Source organism: Glycine max, chromosome 4 (assembly GCF_000004515.6).
Source record: "Glycine max cultivar Williams 82 chromosome 4, Glycine_max_v4.0, whole genome shotgun sequence".
NCBI classification, from domain to species: domain Eukaryota; kingdom Viridiplantae; phylum Streptophyta; class Magnoliopsida; order Fabales; family Fabaceae; genus Glycine; species Glycine max.
The window spans coordinates 17,232,485-17,248,383 of NC_016091.4; the positions used below are offsets into that span (position 1 = coordinate 17,232,485).

At 31.5% G+C, this 15,899-nt stretch overlaps 1 protein-coding gene and 1 long non-coding RNA gene across 2 annotated transcripts; both read right to left on the reverse strand.

The window, feature by feature from the left end:
* Positions 1-601: 601 nt before the first annotated feature.
* On the reverse strand, positions 602-5,878 carry LOC102661075 (L10-interacting MYB domain-containing protein). Its single transcript, XM_014774658.3, has 2 exons — positions 5,328-5,878; positions 602-919 (listed from the first exon to the last, which is right to left on the reverse strand). Exons 1-2 carry the CDS (start codon positions 5,658-5,660, stop codon positions 602-604), a joined length of 651 nt encoding a protein of 216 aa, XP_014630144.2. The 5' UTR covers positions 5,661-5,878.
* A 7,184-nt stretch (positions 5,879-13,062) lies between these two features.
* On the reverse strand, positions 13,063-15,103 carry LOC102661222 (uncharacterized). Its single transcript, XR_001387929.3, has 2 exons — positions 13,418-15,103; positions 13,063-13,344 (listed from the first exon to the last, which is right to left on the reverse strand). It is a non-coding gene; the product is annotated as an uncharacterized lncRNA (long non-coding RNA).
* Between the last annotated feature and the right edge of the window lie 796 nt (positions 15,104-15,899).

A 15,899-nucleotide genomic window follows, 5' to 3' on the forward strand; every position in this document is an offset into this window, starting at 1 on the left:
CATGCTTGAATCTCTACATGGATTTTTCACAACATATTTCATGAAGTAATTGGTAACATTAGCTACAGCAAACATCAACACTTTGTTCTTCGTAATGTGATCGTCATCGTCAGATGAAGAGTCATTTGATGATAGTGATGAGTCATTGATGATAATGATGAAGACATCCTGGAGAAGGAAAAAAAATCATAACACAACTGAAAATAAAAAAATCAAGAGCCAAACCATAACTAATATCCATAACATAACCAAAATTAAAATCAAAGATCCACGACATAACTTAAATTAAAAACTAAGATCCATAACACAACCAAGGTTCATAACCAAGCAAAACTAGCAAGTGTCAATGATATAAAATAGAGGAGAAATTAAGGAATTTGTGCTTAAGTTTCAGATTTGATCCATCCAAGTTGTAGCTCAGGCTCTTCTAAAGCAACAAAGGTGATCCTGTTTGCCCTTTTTTTCATAAGTTTAGTGGCTTTGTAAAATAGTTCACTCCTACGCTTAAGTCCTGGTAGATCTTTCAACTTTGCTACACATGCAGTAATGCTAGTTGGGTCTTGAGCAGATACACTAGATTCAAATGTTTGAATAATATGATCTAATTGTGAGAAAGCTTGGCAGCAACCCCAATTCTTTTATCACCCTCTCTTCCTCTCTTCCTCTGTCCATTTTCCTTTGCCGAAGACGTGTTCTGAGTTGTCGTGTTTATCTCAGGCTCATTCACTTCCATGTCAGTGTTATCATCAATGTTATCATTTGTCTCTTCTATTCTTGTGTTGAATCCTTCATATTGTTTTGAATCTTCAGATGGTGCATATGCTGCAAAACCAGTAGCAATAGTACCCTTAAAAAGGAATTCCATCTCAGGTAAGAATTTGAGGCCTTGCTCTCTAAACTTTGCTACTTCAGGATCCTCCTATAAAATAAAAAATAAGAATTATAATATATATTTGGCATGATAATTAAGAGATAAAAATCAATCTCATTATAATATATTTGGTAAGGTTGACATTCCTATATAATTTAAATTAAGCAAAAGCTAATCTAATATGAATTTTTGCATATGTTAACCTGTGGCATAATATAAGTCCTCCTAACAAGAACCTGACAATTCTCAATATAATGCCATTGTCTAACAATAAGGCACATGTATTGCTTTCAAATATTATAACTCAAAATCCCATATTTACAAAAAGCCATACCATAAAAGCTACGTGCCTACCAACTACCCAACACATTAAAGCTGTCACAAACCAAGAATATTTATAGAACAGGTCCTACCATACGCTCACAAGGAAAGCAATGAAGCAAAACAAATTATTTCGTTCATTAAAAATAATCCACATCAATCATCCATTAAACATTAAGCTATCTAAAATACTGAGAAAACTAGAACAAGAGCTCTAATCACACAAAGAACCACTACTCAATTGCTGACTCAACATGCAAAACCAATCATGTAACCAGAGAAAAACTTTGATCAAATCCTGCAACTGCAGTTTAGACCAGATGTTCAATTCAGTCAAAATAAGTTCCATCCGTATATATGATCATAAATTTTTCCTCTTGCATCTTCAACAAGAATCTTTACTTCCATGCAAATGTTACTATTTGTATAGTGAAGAAAATGTTCTAATGTCAGAGAAAAATAGACCAGTAACAAAGCTCATGGCATACACAAAGCGGAGGTGCAATGCAATTATACTATGATCTCAACATTGCAGTTTGATAATATGTGCATAGCTTCAAGCATATTCGCAATGATGCACAAAGCCAAAGAGTTTGTAACAGGTGACAATTCCAATAAAATTTATCACAAAGAATAGAGGGATGGAAGGACAATAGGGGTACAATACAATGAACTAAAAAATAACCTACAGTAGCTAAAGGTATCAATAGTGATGGAAAAAAAAGCATATTAGATATAGCTAGTACTAAGACACATCATGAACTACATAGAGCATATTGAGTAGCAGGCTAGGCTGGCAATACTAACATCACTAAAAGCTAACAAGAAAGAAGAAGCAACAACATGAGTGGTGTGGGAAGCTGAGGCAATCAGTTGACATGTCAAACAAAAAAAAAGAAGATCTTCCTTTGATCCCATTCATGAGTAGGAGAGTGGCTAATGAGAGAAACTAGAAGGGAAGACAAGCATTTTTAAGTCATAGAAGTTAAAAATCAAAGTGTAGCATATATATATAACAAACATAACTTGCAAGGTTTGAACTTTGGACCAAAAAAGCAGCAAAGTAAAAGCAGGGTAGTCTCAATATATATATATATATATATATATATATATATATATATATATATATATATATATATAATCATTTTGGGTGAATCAATTACCAAGAAGAATAAGTCCATCATGTTTTGGGTGAATCATTTTGCCTCGATAAACTATACAGAAAGTCAAATGTTATGCTATTTGATTCAATGACTCGCTTTCGTTCAACCAATGCACATGCAATTCACACGGTTAATTCAACGAGTCTCTGCCTCAATCAATGTTTATGTCATTCAGTACTTTGCCACTTCCCTCTCTTTCTCTCTCTCAAAATCAAAGCACACTAACACAAGTCCAAACCCCTTACAAAGAAGTTACTACTCTCTACTTTGTTGTTCAGATTATACTGTGGTGTTTTTTTTTGTTGGTTTTATCTACTCTTAGTTCTCACAATGAAATTGTCATTTGGCAATCATTAATTATGAAAAGGGAGGAAGCATGTGTGTCTCCTTCCTAAACCATTCTTTTGTCGTTACCACACTCTTCATTTCCTATTAAATTTGGTTAGCATTGTCGGTCTGCTTTTATTTTAGTCTTTCTCATAGGAGGTTGTCCCCCACAGTGCTTCAGCATATTCTGCCTGCAGGCTGTAGCTACCTCCAAACTCACTTCAATATTACTCTCCATTTGGGTTGTCAGTGAAAGATCTTCAGAATGGAATTGCAGCTTATTTTCCTGCTAATTAAGCTACATTTTGTTATATGTATTCCCCAGCTTCATGAATATGCTGGTATGAGCTTAATTTAGACATTTTGACTTGCTTTTTACTACTTACATGTATGATCCATTTGAGTAGCCCATAAATTATTAATGAACATGAAATGTGGTTCATTATACATTTATACATTTACGGGTATTTCTTGTTTGAACATAATAAGATTCACCCAAGAATAAAATATCAATTGTTTGAACATAATAAGATTCATAGTAATTGTTTGCACTTTCTAGATTGCTTTGCCTCAAAGGCGTCCTTCAATTCCTAAATTAATATTTCAAGAGAATTGTGTTTTTATTATGGCTTCTAAGTATTACTTCTTGGTGTAGAGTGTTGAGTCAACCTATTTATTTATGCTCTGTACTGTACACATTCTTGTCCACATTGATGCCATTTATTAATATTTAGCAGTACATGCTTCACTAGCATATGCAGTAGCAAAAATATTCTTATACATGTACCTGTAAAAATTGGATACTCTTATGCTTCACTACAACTCATTTTATAGTGAGGATTTAAGAAAAAGTGAGCAATTTTTTAGCTGTAATGTGTTGCTTAAACAGTAAACATAATGATTTGAGAGTGTTTGGGGTTAATAATAATGTTATGTCTCCCTCATCTTGAACAATTTGCGGCTCTACACTATTTTCTGTTAAATCATTTAGAAATTGTAGAAAGAAGCATTCAAAGAATTCAAATATATAATCAAGATTGTAATTAACTCTTATTTTTCTTGAATATTCCCAGCAATCTAAGAAAACACACCATGTTAGAAGATTCTTTCCCGGTTTCCATATCTGTGGGAAGGTATGTGCTTGAAATTAAGCAACATAAGAACATGGCAAAATAAAGCCTCTTGTCATGAAATTTTTAAGAAAAATCCTGAAGACCACCTGAAATTCAGTTAAGAAAGGGATTTTTGGGGACTAAAACTCCTTAACTAGAACCACTCTTCAAATTTACCATCACTGATGAGTATGCTCATAAAAGATCAAAATACCGCATCTATGCTTAAGATACAAATTTTGTTCTAGATTATGAATACGCACAAGCTGTTAACGAAGTGACTTATTTATATACTTTATTTTTTTAAAATATATTTCCCCATGAATCTAACCGGTGTTGAGAGAGGGAGTGAAGAGGAGAGATGAAAAACAAAATAAGAAGCAAGCAATCAATTACCTTGGAGGACATGAGCATGATCCAAATCAACCAGTAACAACAAAGAAAGAAAAGAAAGGATAAATCAAAGGAAAGTTAAAGAATAAATTAAATAGAATGAATAGGGAAATAGACTTTGAATATATGATAAAAATTGGAATTGTTATTAACCCCACATGTGGTGAAAGATACATGTGACAGTGACAGTACCAAAATATTGAATAAAATTATATATGGAACCAACTTATGGTGCCATAAAAGGAAAAGGAAAAGGTTCAGAAAAGTCCAAAGATGATTTAGTTTATTTTATTTTATGTTTTTAAAATATTTTTGGAGGATGCCACAATTAATGATCTAAGATTTGAAGTGTGCTTTGTTGTTGAGTTCTACATGGAAACCTGCCACTCACTCTAATGAATTGGCAGAATGTGGCAAATTTAATGACATGGAATGGCGAGAGGATAATTGCAAACGAAGAGGGGACGCAGAAACAACCAACTTTAACATCTCTCAGACCAGAGAATTCAGAGTTCTACTCTTTAATAATTTGCTGAATACACTGAACAAAGCATGGCCAATCTGGCAACCGTGCAATGTAATGAATCACATACAACAATATAAAGAAGAGAAGCAGAAGTGAAATTGAGAATCTGCACCTAAATATTAAGCATTTAAAAATTCTGCAGCCATAACCAATTCTGCACCTAAATATGAATCACATACAACAATATAATTCTTTTAACTCAATGGAGCCTCTGCCCTCTAAACCAACAATGGTAGTTGAAATTCCAATCACTTCTTTCTAGTTTCTAGTAGTGTATAAGAACTAAGAATGTAAAAAACAAACACCCATAACCAATTCTAATGCTAGTTTGATACACATGGTAACTCTTCTATCAGTTCTAAACTCAATCTTTGTAGTTTCAACAAATTAGAAACTGCAATTTGCCTTTGGCATATCTATCAAACAAAGCTCAAAGCCTCGGACTAAAACAGGAAAACTCACAGAACAATTTGAATCAGAGATATATTAGAGTAAGTAAGCCTTTGGAAGTTGAATCCTAGAACCAAGCCTCTGAAGTTGTGATGATATACAGAGATGAAGCAAAATAAAAACAAAAATGCACAAAAACTCTATTTTCGTTGAATAACAAATACCTGAATTTTGGCTTCCCACCATTCATCACTAGCTGCAATGGTTCTCTTCTCCCCATCCCAGCCAAGACCCGTGTCCTTCCCAATAAGCTTAGCCCATAATTGCCATTCCTTTTTCAAAGAATCCCACCTATTTCTGAATTGTTTATATTCATATCTCAAATTTGTTGCCTTATTGAACTTTTCTGCAATATTTGCCCAACCAAGCTTAGTGAAGTGGTTGTGAGGTTTATTTCCAGCATTCACCTCTTCTATGCACACTTTCAACATAATCTCAGTATTCTTATCACACCATTCTGCTTTCTTTCTTTTCACAGGAACTTGATTAAGAGACATTTCACAAGCTTAATGAAACAAACAAAAGCATAACCCTAATCCATAACAATATTGAGAAGAAAAAGAAATTAATGAAGAACCTGTGATGCTAACAAAGGAAGAAGAAAAAATGACGAAGGATGATCGGAAGAGATGACGAAGGAGATTGGAAGCATGGGAGAAAAATTCCGAGGAAGGCACAGCACCGCAAGTTCTCAGGAACGAGAGAAAATTTTAGGGTTCAGAAAAATGAGGAGGGTATGCTTGTCATTTTGAAATTTTCTTGAGGACATTATTGTCCAAGCCTTATTTTGGGATCAGATTCCCGAAAAGGAGATTTGAGAAGTTGGGAATCTAAACTTGAGAGGAAGATCTGCTGAGAGCTTTTGCTTTTGTAAAAGCTAAAAAAATAATAATAACCAAACACTCTTAAAAAATAAAAAAGATTTTTTTTCAGTAGATAAGATAATAAAAGATCTTTTGGGCCACATCCAAACGGGCCCTATATCCATGACTCAAAAGGCCTTTTGAATTTAACTTTCTTGCCCATTTGCATTTCATGAAATCTTTCAAGTGTGCATCCTTTATATTTCCAAACATTCTTTTACTTTCGAAGTTAAGTATGTATAATTCTTTTGCAAAATTCACAGCATTTTCGTTTAAATTGCTTTCAGTTTAGCTGCTCTGTTTTAGATGTTTGCACTTAATTTTGGTTTAAATTCTTCTATATTTCTGAAATTTACATACCTTTTTTATATTTTTGGCTATTTAGGAAAGATATTTTAACTAGATTTTAATTTTTTTACTAACTAAAAAATGTATTTAATCATTTGATAAATAATTTTTTTAATAACTTTTAATTATTTGAAACACTTTTAATAACTTCGAATTTAGTTTGTCTCTATTGATGCCTGCATGATTTGTACTTGGCTATTTGCAGTTGTTTGGAGAGATTCCTGCATAGTAAATATAAGTATCTTTCTGCATTCCCCTTTTATTTTATGCCTAAGTTCTTATAATTTATAGACTGATATGATCTAAATTCTACTTTTTTTTTGCTTAGTTAATTTGAGTAGATTAATTTATAGATCTATATGGATAGATGTTCAAAATTTCTCTAGCAAACTCAACACATAATTATTAACATGATATTAGATTTTAAAAAATGTGTTTTTTCTTTTGTTAATGTTAGAATAAAGAAGTCATATGAGACCCAAAGAATGTATTATAATTGTTTTCTTGTCATAATATATTATAATTGTTGTTGTTGAGCAAGTCCTTTTGAAGTTTGTCTAGTATTTATCATCAAGCTCTAGAATAGGAGTTAAAGGAAAATGGACGTCATAAGCCCGGAGAATTTAGTTCTTAGAATAGTTCAAAGATTATTAACAAATTATAGTTCAAAATTATTTTATTTATTTTGAATCACCATCCCTATATAAGGAAGTTATCTTAACAAAAAGAAAAGGGAAATAATTATTAGTGACGAAAAAGAAGCATGAGACAAGGTGATGAAAGGCCAAGAGTTTAAATTCATAAATCATAAGCCCGGAGAATTTATCCTTTCCTATACGTGAATTAAAGTGCTGAGTGTTTTTCTATGGGGTTGTTATTATTATTAGACAATTCAAGTAAAAAATGTTGGCACTTAAATTTGCATAGGCCAAAAGGTTGATAGGGGCTTTCTAGTTTAGGATAATTTTTGTTATATGGCACACTAGTATATTATTTTTTTTTACATGTTTTACTTGTGCAACAGATAAGAAACACCAAAAAGATGAAAAAGACTACAACAAAAACATTAAATATTAAGCAAGTTTCACCATTTTTATCCGCGTAACTTACTGGATGTCCGGGATGCAAGACATAAACACATAACATAGGAATCTTAATTAGGATCAATTACATCTAGGGGTGGGAATAGGCCAGATCAGGCTTTAAAAGGCCTAAACCTGGCCTATAGCCTATCAAAGGCTTTTATTTTGGCTCGACCTGACCTTTTTAAAAGTCTAGCCTGACCTGATAGCCTTTTTAAAAGCCTTCTTCATATTAAATCTTTAATATTCCTTTGTTGTGAGTAGGAACGTAATAGGAAAGTTAAAGGAGAACAGAAACGTTAACAGGAATATGAAAGCCAATAAAAATAATGAGGAATATAAAAGGGTACATGACTCACACCTAAATTGTAATTAAAGTCTTACTTGATTAGAAGAATGAAAGTTATGGAGCAGTAATGTGTAATCAAAGTCTGCTAGTTTCAAAAAAAAATTAATTGTACCCAAAAAATAATATAAGTATATATACATATATATAGGCCCGCCTATCAGACTTATAAGACTTTTTAATAAGCCTAAGTCTGGTCTATTTAATTTAATAGGCTTTTAAAAAAGTCCGAGATTAACCTTTTAATTAAATAGACCAGGCCAGACTTTATGTAAGCCAGGTCGTAGGCCACTATAGGCCGGTCTGGCCTATTCCCACCCCTAATTATATCTATGCCTTGTGAAAAAAAATAAAAATGTAGCTAAGACACATATGTTGATCTTTTTTTTTTTTCTTTTTTTACATCATTCTAGTGATACTCGCTGTCATGATCCTTGCATAAAAAAGTATAACCAACCATATGCATGCTTGTTGGATGCAAAAGTAAATATCTTATTATCATTTTTATTACATATCGTTTTAATATTTTATAATTTTTTTGGTTGTATAAAAAGTAGAAAGAAATACAACTCTCCTTACATTATGTCACATGTCCGGCAAGTTTTTTTAATACAGAGCAAAACTTGTTATTGATGTTACTTATTATTGACATTTATTTGTTTACTGTTTTTTATATAAAATTTGATAGAAAATTAAAAAAAAATGCAAAGTCTTAAACTAAATAACAGTAGCAAAATAACTTTAGTTATCATCACATGAATTAACAATGCAATATATCATATAATAAGCACACAAAAAAATAATTTAAGGGAGAAATTTTTAATGAGCTTGAGTTGAAGCGCAAACGCTATCCTTCGAGAGAAAACACGCCCACTGCACTGGTAGGAAAATCTGATTGCGCTCCTCTCCCAAGATACGATAACCCATTGGTTCCGATCGTGTCCAGCGAAATGATCCCCGAACCTTTTGAACATCAATGCTCTTGTTCTCAAAAATAATTTTTTTTATAAGAAAGGAAAAGACAAAATTCAGATAGAAAGAAAGCAAATTGTTTATTCTGCTTATGTCTTTTCTATAGAGGAGGAGGAAAGAGATATATATAAACATAAACTCTCTTATGTTACATAATAACAAAAATCTCAAAGTAAAACTACATGATCGTTGGAAATCAACATGTAGATCAAAACAAACGTAACAAACTACATTGAAATAAATATTTATTAACATTCCCCCACATAATTTAAAATTTTAAAATATTTTTTTAAAAATAATTTGTATAGAACATAAAAGAAAGAGCATGTGATATTATATTTCGGTATAAAGAACCTTTCGGTTTTAAGCCTTATACCTAGTGTTTATGAATTTTCGTCCGAGAAAAATGTAGTGACTTAATTTTCTTGAACTACACATTTTTTAACTGGACTTTAGTACAGAACTCCTACAATATTGACATTCATTTAGGTTCTAATAAGTGATAGCGCGTTACATGGCCTTACACATGTATCTTGTTTCGTGAGTGTCACTTAGAGATTAACCCATATCTCACAGTGGCGGCCCCACTACCACACTCACTAGGTGAATCCTCAAAGAGTGGTTTGTGACCTCATCCCTACAATAATTGTCATCCGATTCATTAAGATGTTTTTTTTTACCAAAAATACACATATATAAATATTTCAACCTTAATATTGCCACAATTTATAATACTTCTCGTCATAGAAATGAGAAACGGAGCAACTCCACAAAATTTTATTTTGGTGTACTTTAGTCAATAAACAATTTTGTTATTACTCGTTGAACTCCATTCATGGGATCACTAATCACACGGAAATGGGTGTCCATTATTGTAACTAAATAATGGGCTCTAGTCCCATTTCCCTTGACGACTCAAGTACTTGTTGGTGCGTCAACCCTTTTGTAAGCGGATCTGCAATATTATTTTTTGACCTGACAAAGTCAAGAGAAATGACACCATAAGAAATCAAATTTCTGATAGACTTATGTCTTACTCTTAAGTGTCTTCTTTTTTCATTAAAATTTTTTCTAGTAACTTTAGATATAACAACTTGACTATCACAATGCACAGAAATAGGAGGTATAGGCTTATTCAATAACGACAAATCACATAACAAATTTTTAAGAAAATCAGCCTCACTAGTAGCATTATCTAAAGCAATAGTTTTTGCTTCTATGGTAGAACGTGAAATAATAGTTTGTTTAACAGATTTCCATGATACTACACCGCCAGCTAAAGTAAAGACATAACCACTTGTCGATTTTATTTCATCAGAATCAGAAATCCAATTTGCATCACTAAATCCCTCAATTACTTTCTAATCTATCAATTGCATATGCAATGTCAGGCCTAGAGAAGTTTGTCAAATGTGACAAAGAACCAATAATTTGAGAATATTTATGTGAAAAAATTCATTTACTCAAATTTTTCTTTAACTTAATGAATGAGTCATAAGGAGTAGAAACATGTTTCACATCAAAATAATTAAACTTCTTCAAATAATGTGATTGGGTTAAAATCATGTCATCATCTTTCTTTATAAGCTTAATACCCAAAATCACATCTACATGAACAAGGTCCTTCATATCAAAATTACTAGACAATAAAGACTTCACATCATTTATGAAATGCATATTATTACCAAATATTAATATGTCATCCACATACAAATTATCATCAAATTGTTTTGCATACACACATTTATCACTATTATTGATTTGAAAACCATACGAAAGAACGACTTGATCAAACTTTTTGTGCCATTGCTTTGGAGCTTGTTTCAAACCATATAAAAATTTAACAAGTTTACAAAATTTCTTTTCTTTACTTGGTTCTACAAAGCCTTCAAGTTGGCTCATATAAATTTATTCTTTTAAATCACCATTTAAAAAGATAGTTTTTACATCCATTTGATGAATTTCTAAATTAAAAATATAAGCAAGTGCAATTAAAACTCTAACAATAGTAACTTTAGAAACAGGAAAATATGTATCAAAGAAATCTACACCTTCTATTTGTTTACAACCAATCATAACAAGTCTTTCCTTAAATTTTTCTATAGACCCATCAATTCTTAATTTCTTTCGGAAAATTCACTTACAACATATACTGTTACAACTAGGGGGAAGATCGGTATGAATCCAAGTTTTATTAGTTTTAAGAGAACTATTTTCATCATTAATAGCTTCTTTCCAAAAAGTTACATCAATATACCTCATGACCTCACCATAAGTTTTAGGATCATCTTTAAGTAGAAAAGAACAAAATTTAGAACCAAAATCCTTAACTTTTTCAGATCTTTTACTCCTCCTAAGTTCAAAAACAATGTCCTTATTAGCATTACTACAAGATGATAAATTAGACCAAGAAGTATCACAAACAAATTTAGACAATTTATTTTTCAAAGGAAAAACATTTTCAAAGAAAGTAACATCTCTAGATTCCATAATAGTATCATTAGATGTTTCATACACTTCTAAATTAACAACCAAAAATCTATAAGTAATATTATGCAAAGAATATCCAACAAACACAATCATAGTTTTTGGTCCAATTTTTCTTTTCTTATTAATAGGAATGTTAACATTTGCAAGGCGCTCCCACAATTTAAGATATTTCAGATGTGATTCTTTTTTTTTCATAACTCATAAATGGGTTTTCAAAAAAAAAAAAATCTTAAGGTATCCTAATAAGAATATGACATGCAGAATATAAAGCTTCACCCAAGTGTTTATTTTATTGCTTTGTGTATTATATTTTCACACGTTTATTTTTTTTTAGCAAGGAACTACATATATAGAGGCAACCAGTCACCCATGTGTAGCAACAAAATACTTACAACAATGACGTTAAACAACAGAAAATAAAAAGCAAACAACAAACTTCTTAATTTTAAAAACTTGTAAGTTTACAAAGGAATTTGACCAAGTAAAAGATAACTTCCTGAAATTAGTATATAAATAGAAGTAATGAGATGCCTTTAGTTTTTCACATAGACTAATTCTAAAAGCATTTTATCTTTACAAAACATAATTAATAAAGAAAATATATTTTAATTTTAAAATTTAAATTATAAGAAAATATTTTCCAACAATCTCCCACTAATTTAAAATTTAAGGAAATGAAATAATATAATAAAAACATTTTTAATGGAGCATAATACATTGTGTTTTCATCAATTAATTTTCCAGGCTTACTAGAAAGAGACTCAATCATATCCATTATAGACATTTTGATAAAATAGAATGCTACTACAACAAAGATTATACAAGAAAGTAGTTTTTGTCTCTAAGATTGTTACAAAATTAAAATAAAATAAAAGAAATAAATGAGAAGAAAATGCAAAACCCTCAACTAAATAACAAAACAATAGTAGCAAAATAACTTCAGTTGACAGAACATGAATCAACAATGCAATATATCATACAATAAGCACAAAGGAAAATAATTTAAGGGAGAAATTTTTAATGGGTTTGGGTTGAAGTGCGCAAACGCTATCCTTAGAGAGAAAACACCCCATTACACTGGTAGGAAAATTTGATTGCGCTCCTCTCCCAAGATACGACAATCCGTTGGTTTCGATTGTGTACAACAAAAGGATCCCTGAACTTTTTAAACACCAATACTCTTGTTCTCAAAAATAATTTTGTTATAAGAAAGGAAAGACAAAATTTAGAGAGGAAGAAAACAAATTGTTTATCATGCTTGTGCCTTTTCCAGAGAGGAAAATATGTTGACCATTGGAAACCAACGTGCAGGTCAAAACAAATGTAACAAATACGTAACAAACTGTATTGACCCACTAAAAGCAAAATTTTAGAAAAGGTAGAAAATCTAATTTTACGTAAGAGATTCTAAAACAAATAGTTTATTTTATAAAAGTAGAATTAATATGAGTAACATATTTTTATAAAATTTTAAATTATAAAACAAATATTTACTAACAAAATTTGGGTGCTTTTGATTAGGAATGACAAGAGACACGGATAATGTCTAGCTATTACCCGTCCCACGAGTTAGAAAATCAGCCCGTGTCCGCCCTGCGAATCCGTGGATATCCGCAAATCCAATTACTCGTGGATTTTTGTATACCTACGAATACCCATGGGTATCCATGAATGTTAAAAAATGAAAAATCTTTTTTGTAGCAAAAAAAGAAAAATATATAATGTCAACACCTTGATTGCATAACTCAAACATAAATTCAAATAACATTAAAGCATAAATTCAAATAAGATTAGTCTCTTTAAAACATTGGTTCAAATAAAATTAATCTATCTACAACATAAGTCCAATAAAAGAAGTTCAACTTCAATTCCTTAAATCTAAACAACTTCAACTTTACTCTTCAACAACCTCACTTTGGTCACTTGTTCCCGAAACAAAAAAACATATAAATTAAAACCATTGACGATAAATATTGTTAAAATTGGAATGAAATATATATAAAAAAGATACTAACATCATCAACTATTTCCTCAAACACTTTTTGGAGTAACATTTTGTCCACCTTTGATTTAGTTGAGCCTGAAAAAGAAAACAAGTTCATTAAAATATGTAAATAATATGAATAGCTAATTTAAAGTATCAATTTAACTACCTTCCATGTCGGTCCAAAGTCAATCTGCCTCCAAAGTATCTAGATGTAATCTACTACGATGTGAAGTAAGAATACGACCATATGTACTAAATGAAGACTCAATAATCATTATAAATTTGACCCATTTCCGTGAATGAAACCATCAACCTAAGGTCATGGACTACTTCATTTCAATAGTATAATAATTCATAAGAGGTAAATATAAAAATGAAAGCTATACAGGAGAAACATGAAAATTTAACATTTGTAGTAGAGGATTAAAAAAGAGGCCAAAAGAAAACTCAGCAATTACAAGATTAAAAAAGAATATCTTGTTCCATCGAAGCAATTGAGCAATACCATAATGATCATCTAATCATCATCTATCTATCAGCTATAGGAGATTTGGCCATCAGAAACCTAAGCATGCTCAAGCACACTCTTAGCAGAAATCAGGAAAAGCAATGCCTTTGTTGTTCATTTCATTTTCCCTTTCATCTCCTGTCAGTTGTATATGTGAACCATTTCTGGTTGTTCAGAATCTGAACTTAAGTGCAAGTCATTGAGAAGTTGCTAGCTATACTCATCTACCCCTAGCTATCAATCCCAACTTTCTGGCGGCCCTGATAATATCCCAAATGTATATCACGATAGGCTTATCAGGCAAGACCCTTTCAGGTTCCATTTAGGGGAAATAGATTGCTTTCTTTTCCATTCCCCCTTTTTGTACAGTGCCTTCTTTCTGCATTAATTCATGATTTAAGGTGTTGTGTGCTGGTGTTGGTTAATTTTTAACATGTGCAAGTATATATAATATAATTATATACAATGAAGTATATTTCTCATTAAAATGTAAGGATTACATAACATACATTTTACGAGTCAATACTACAGTTGAGTACTTTTTACGTTTTTAATCTATTAAGAACAAATGAGAAATTAATTAATATCAGAAAAATTGCGGAGATGCCACGTTGATGTGTACTTTTTTTTTATTAGTCAGAATGCCTTGTCAATTGAAACCACCATTATCCCAGTGATCCTCCACAGCTCTTGCCAATCCAAAATTCGAAACTTTAGCCCTAAAATTCCCAAATCCCCCAAGTTTCAAATTCTAAATGCTAAATTGCTAATTACCTCATCCACACCAGAACCAAGTTTCAAATCCCCCAAATCATAGTATTAGGAGGGCGAAGGACATTGTAGAAGAAAATAGAAATTGAATGGAGATGTACATGTGCGTCGAGGTTGTGAGAAGATTGGTGACGGTGTTGGAAGTGTGGGGTGCGGCGGTGATGACGAGGTTGTGAGAAGAGGAGGTTGTCCTCGGCCCTTTGCGCGGTGCAGCGGTCATGACGGTGTTGAGTGTTGGCAGTGTCGAAGTATGGGGTGCAGAGCGGCGATGCTTTGCGGCGGTGCGTTGCCGGGTGGCAGTGCTTTGTGGCGGTGCGGTGAGAGAGTGAGGCTGTGGCCTGTGGGGCACTGGAGCTGCGCCATGCGCAAAGTGTGAGTGAAAAGAGTACGGTTTTTTCCAAAGCCTAACTCGTTATATATATGAGGGTATTATGATATCCACTCTGCCATCGTGCGATAGGATATAGCGGGTACCCGGAGGACAGGTAAAAATGGATAGTTAAAAAATCCGTTTCCTCGGATAGTGAGTATCTGTTTACATTACCCCTTTTCTATCCATTGTACTTCGGTTGCAAAGATATAAAGCAGTTAGAATAATAATAAAATAACGTGGTGGTTTGTTGTCCGACAAAAACTATAGTCTAAAGTCTAAACTATTGAAAATATGTCTGTGAACCTGTTTTTATCATTTCAAATCAGCTTTCACACATTTCAAAATATAGTAACAGTTAATTTAATCTTTTATTTTATATTTTGTTGTGATTTTAGTTTGAAGAACTCAAATAAATTCATAAAATTTGCTTTAGATTTCATTTAAATTCCTAAAATTAACTAGTTTTATCATTTTGGTCCTATTCCAGGTACTTAAGTAATAGTAATAACAAAATTTTTGGAACCAACATGAGAGATAAGGGTTAATTTTAGGAACTTTGCTAAAACCTTAAAAGACTTCAAGAATTTATTTGAGTTTTTATTTATTTCAATGACTAATGATAACAAAATATAAATCTAGTAACTAAATTAATCATTTATTTTCATAAAGAAGTAATATTTTGAACATTTTTGATTGTGCATCACTCACTTTGGACTGGATTAGACTCAACAAATTTCTTGTTCCTGCATCTTCTTCCAAGTTTTAATCTATAAAATAAAGACAAATGATAATAAAAAATGCAAAAATAAGCACATTTTTTTTTATCAATCTAAATAATTTGAATTGATAACCAATCACATATTAAATAAATTTTTATATTTCTTGGTAATTAATTTGAAAAGAATCCTTAAATTAATAATATAACCGATAGTATGTTTATTTATATAATTTAGTTCGTATTTAGTCTAATTTATATTTAAAAAAATAATCTCGTTA

What these genes read in the sequence shown, in the direction of transcription:
- LOC102661075 (XM_014774658.3), bottom strand. Translation starts at nt 5,660, where the DNA reads ATGTCTCTTAATCAAGTTCCTGTGAAAAGAAAGAAAGCAGAATGGTGT. An exon ending in GGTGGGAAGCCAAAATTCAG is followed by an intron (nt 920 to 5,327) that starts GTATTTGTTATT and finishes TTTATTTTATAG; the next exon opens with GAGGATCCTGAAGTAGCAAA.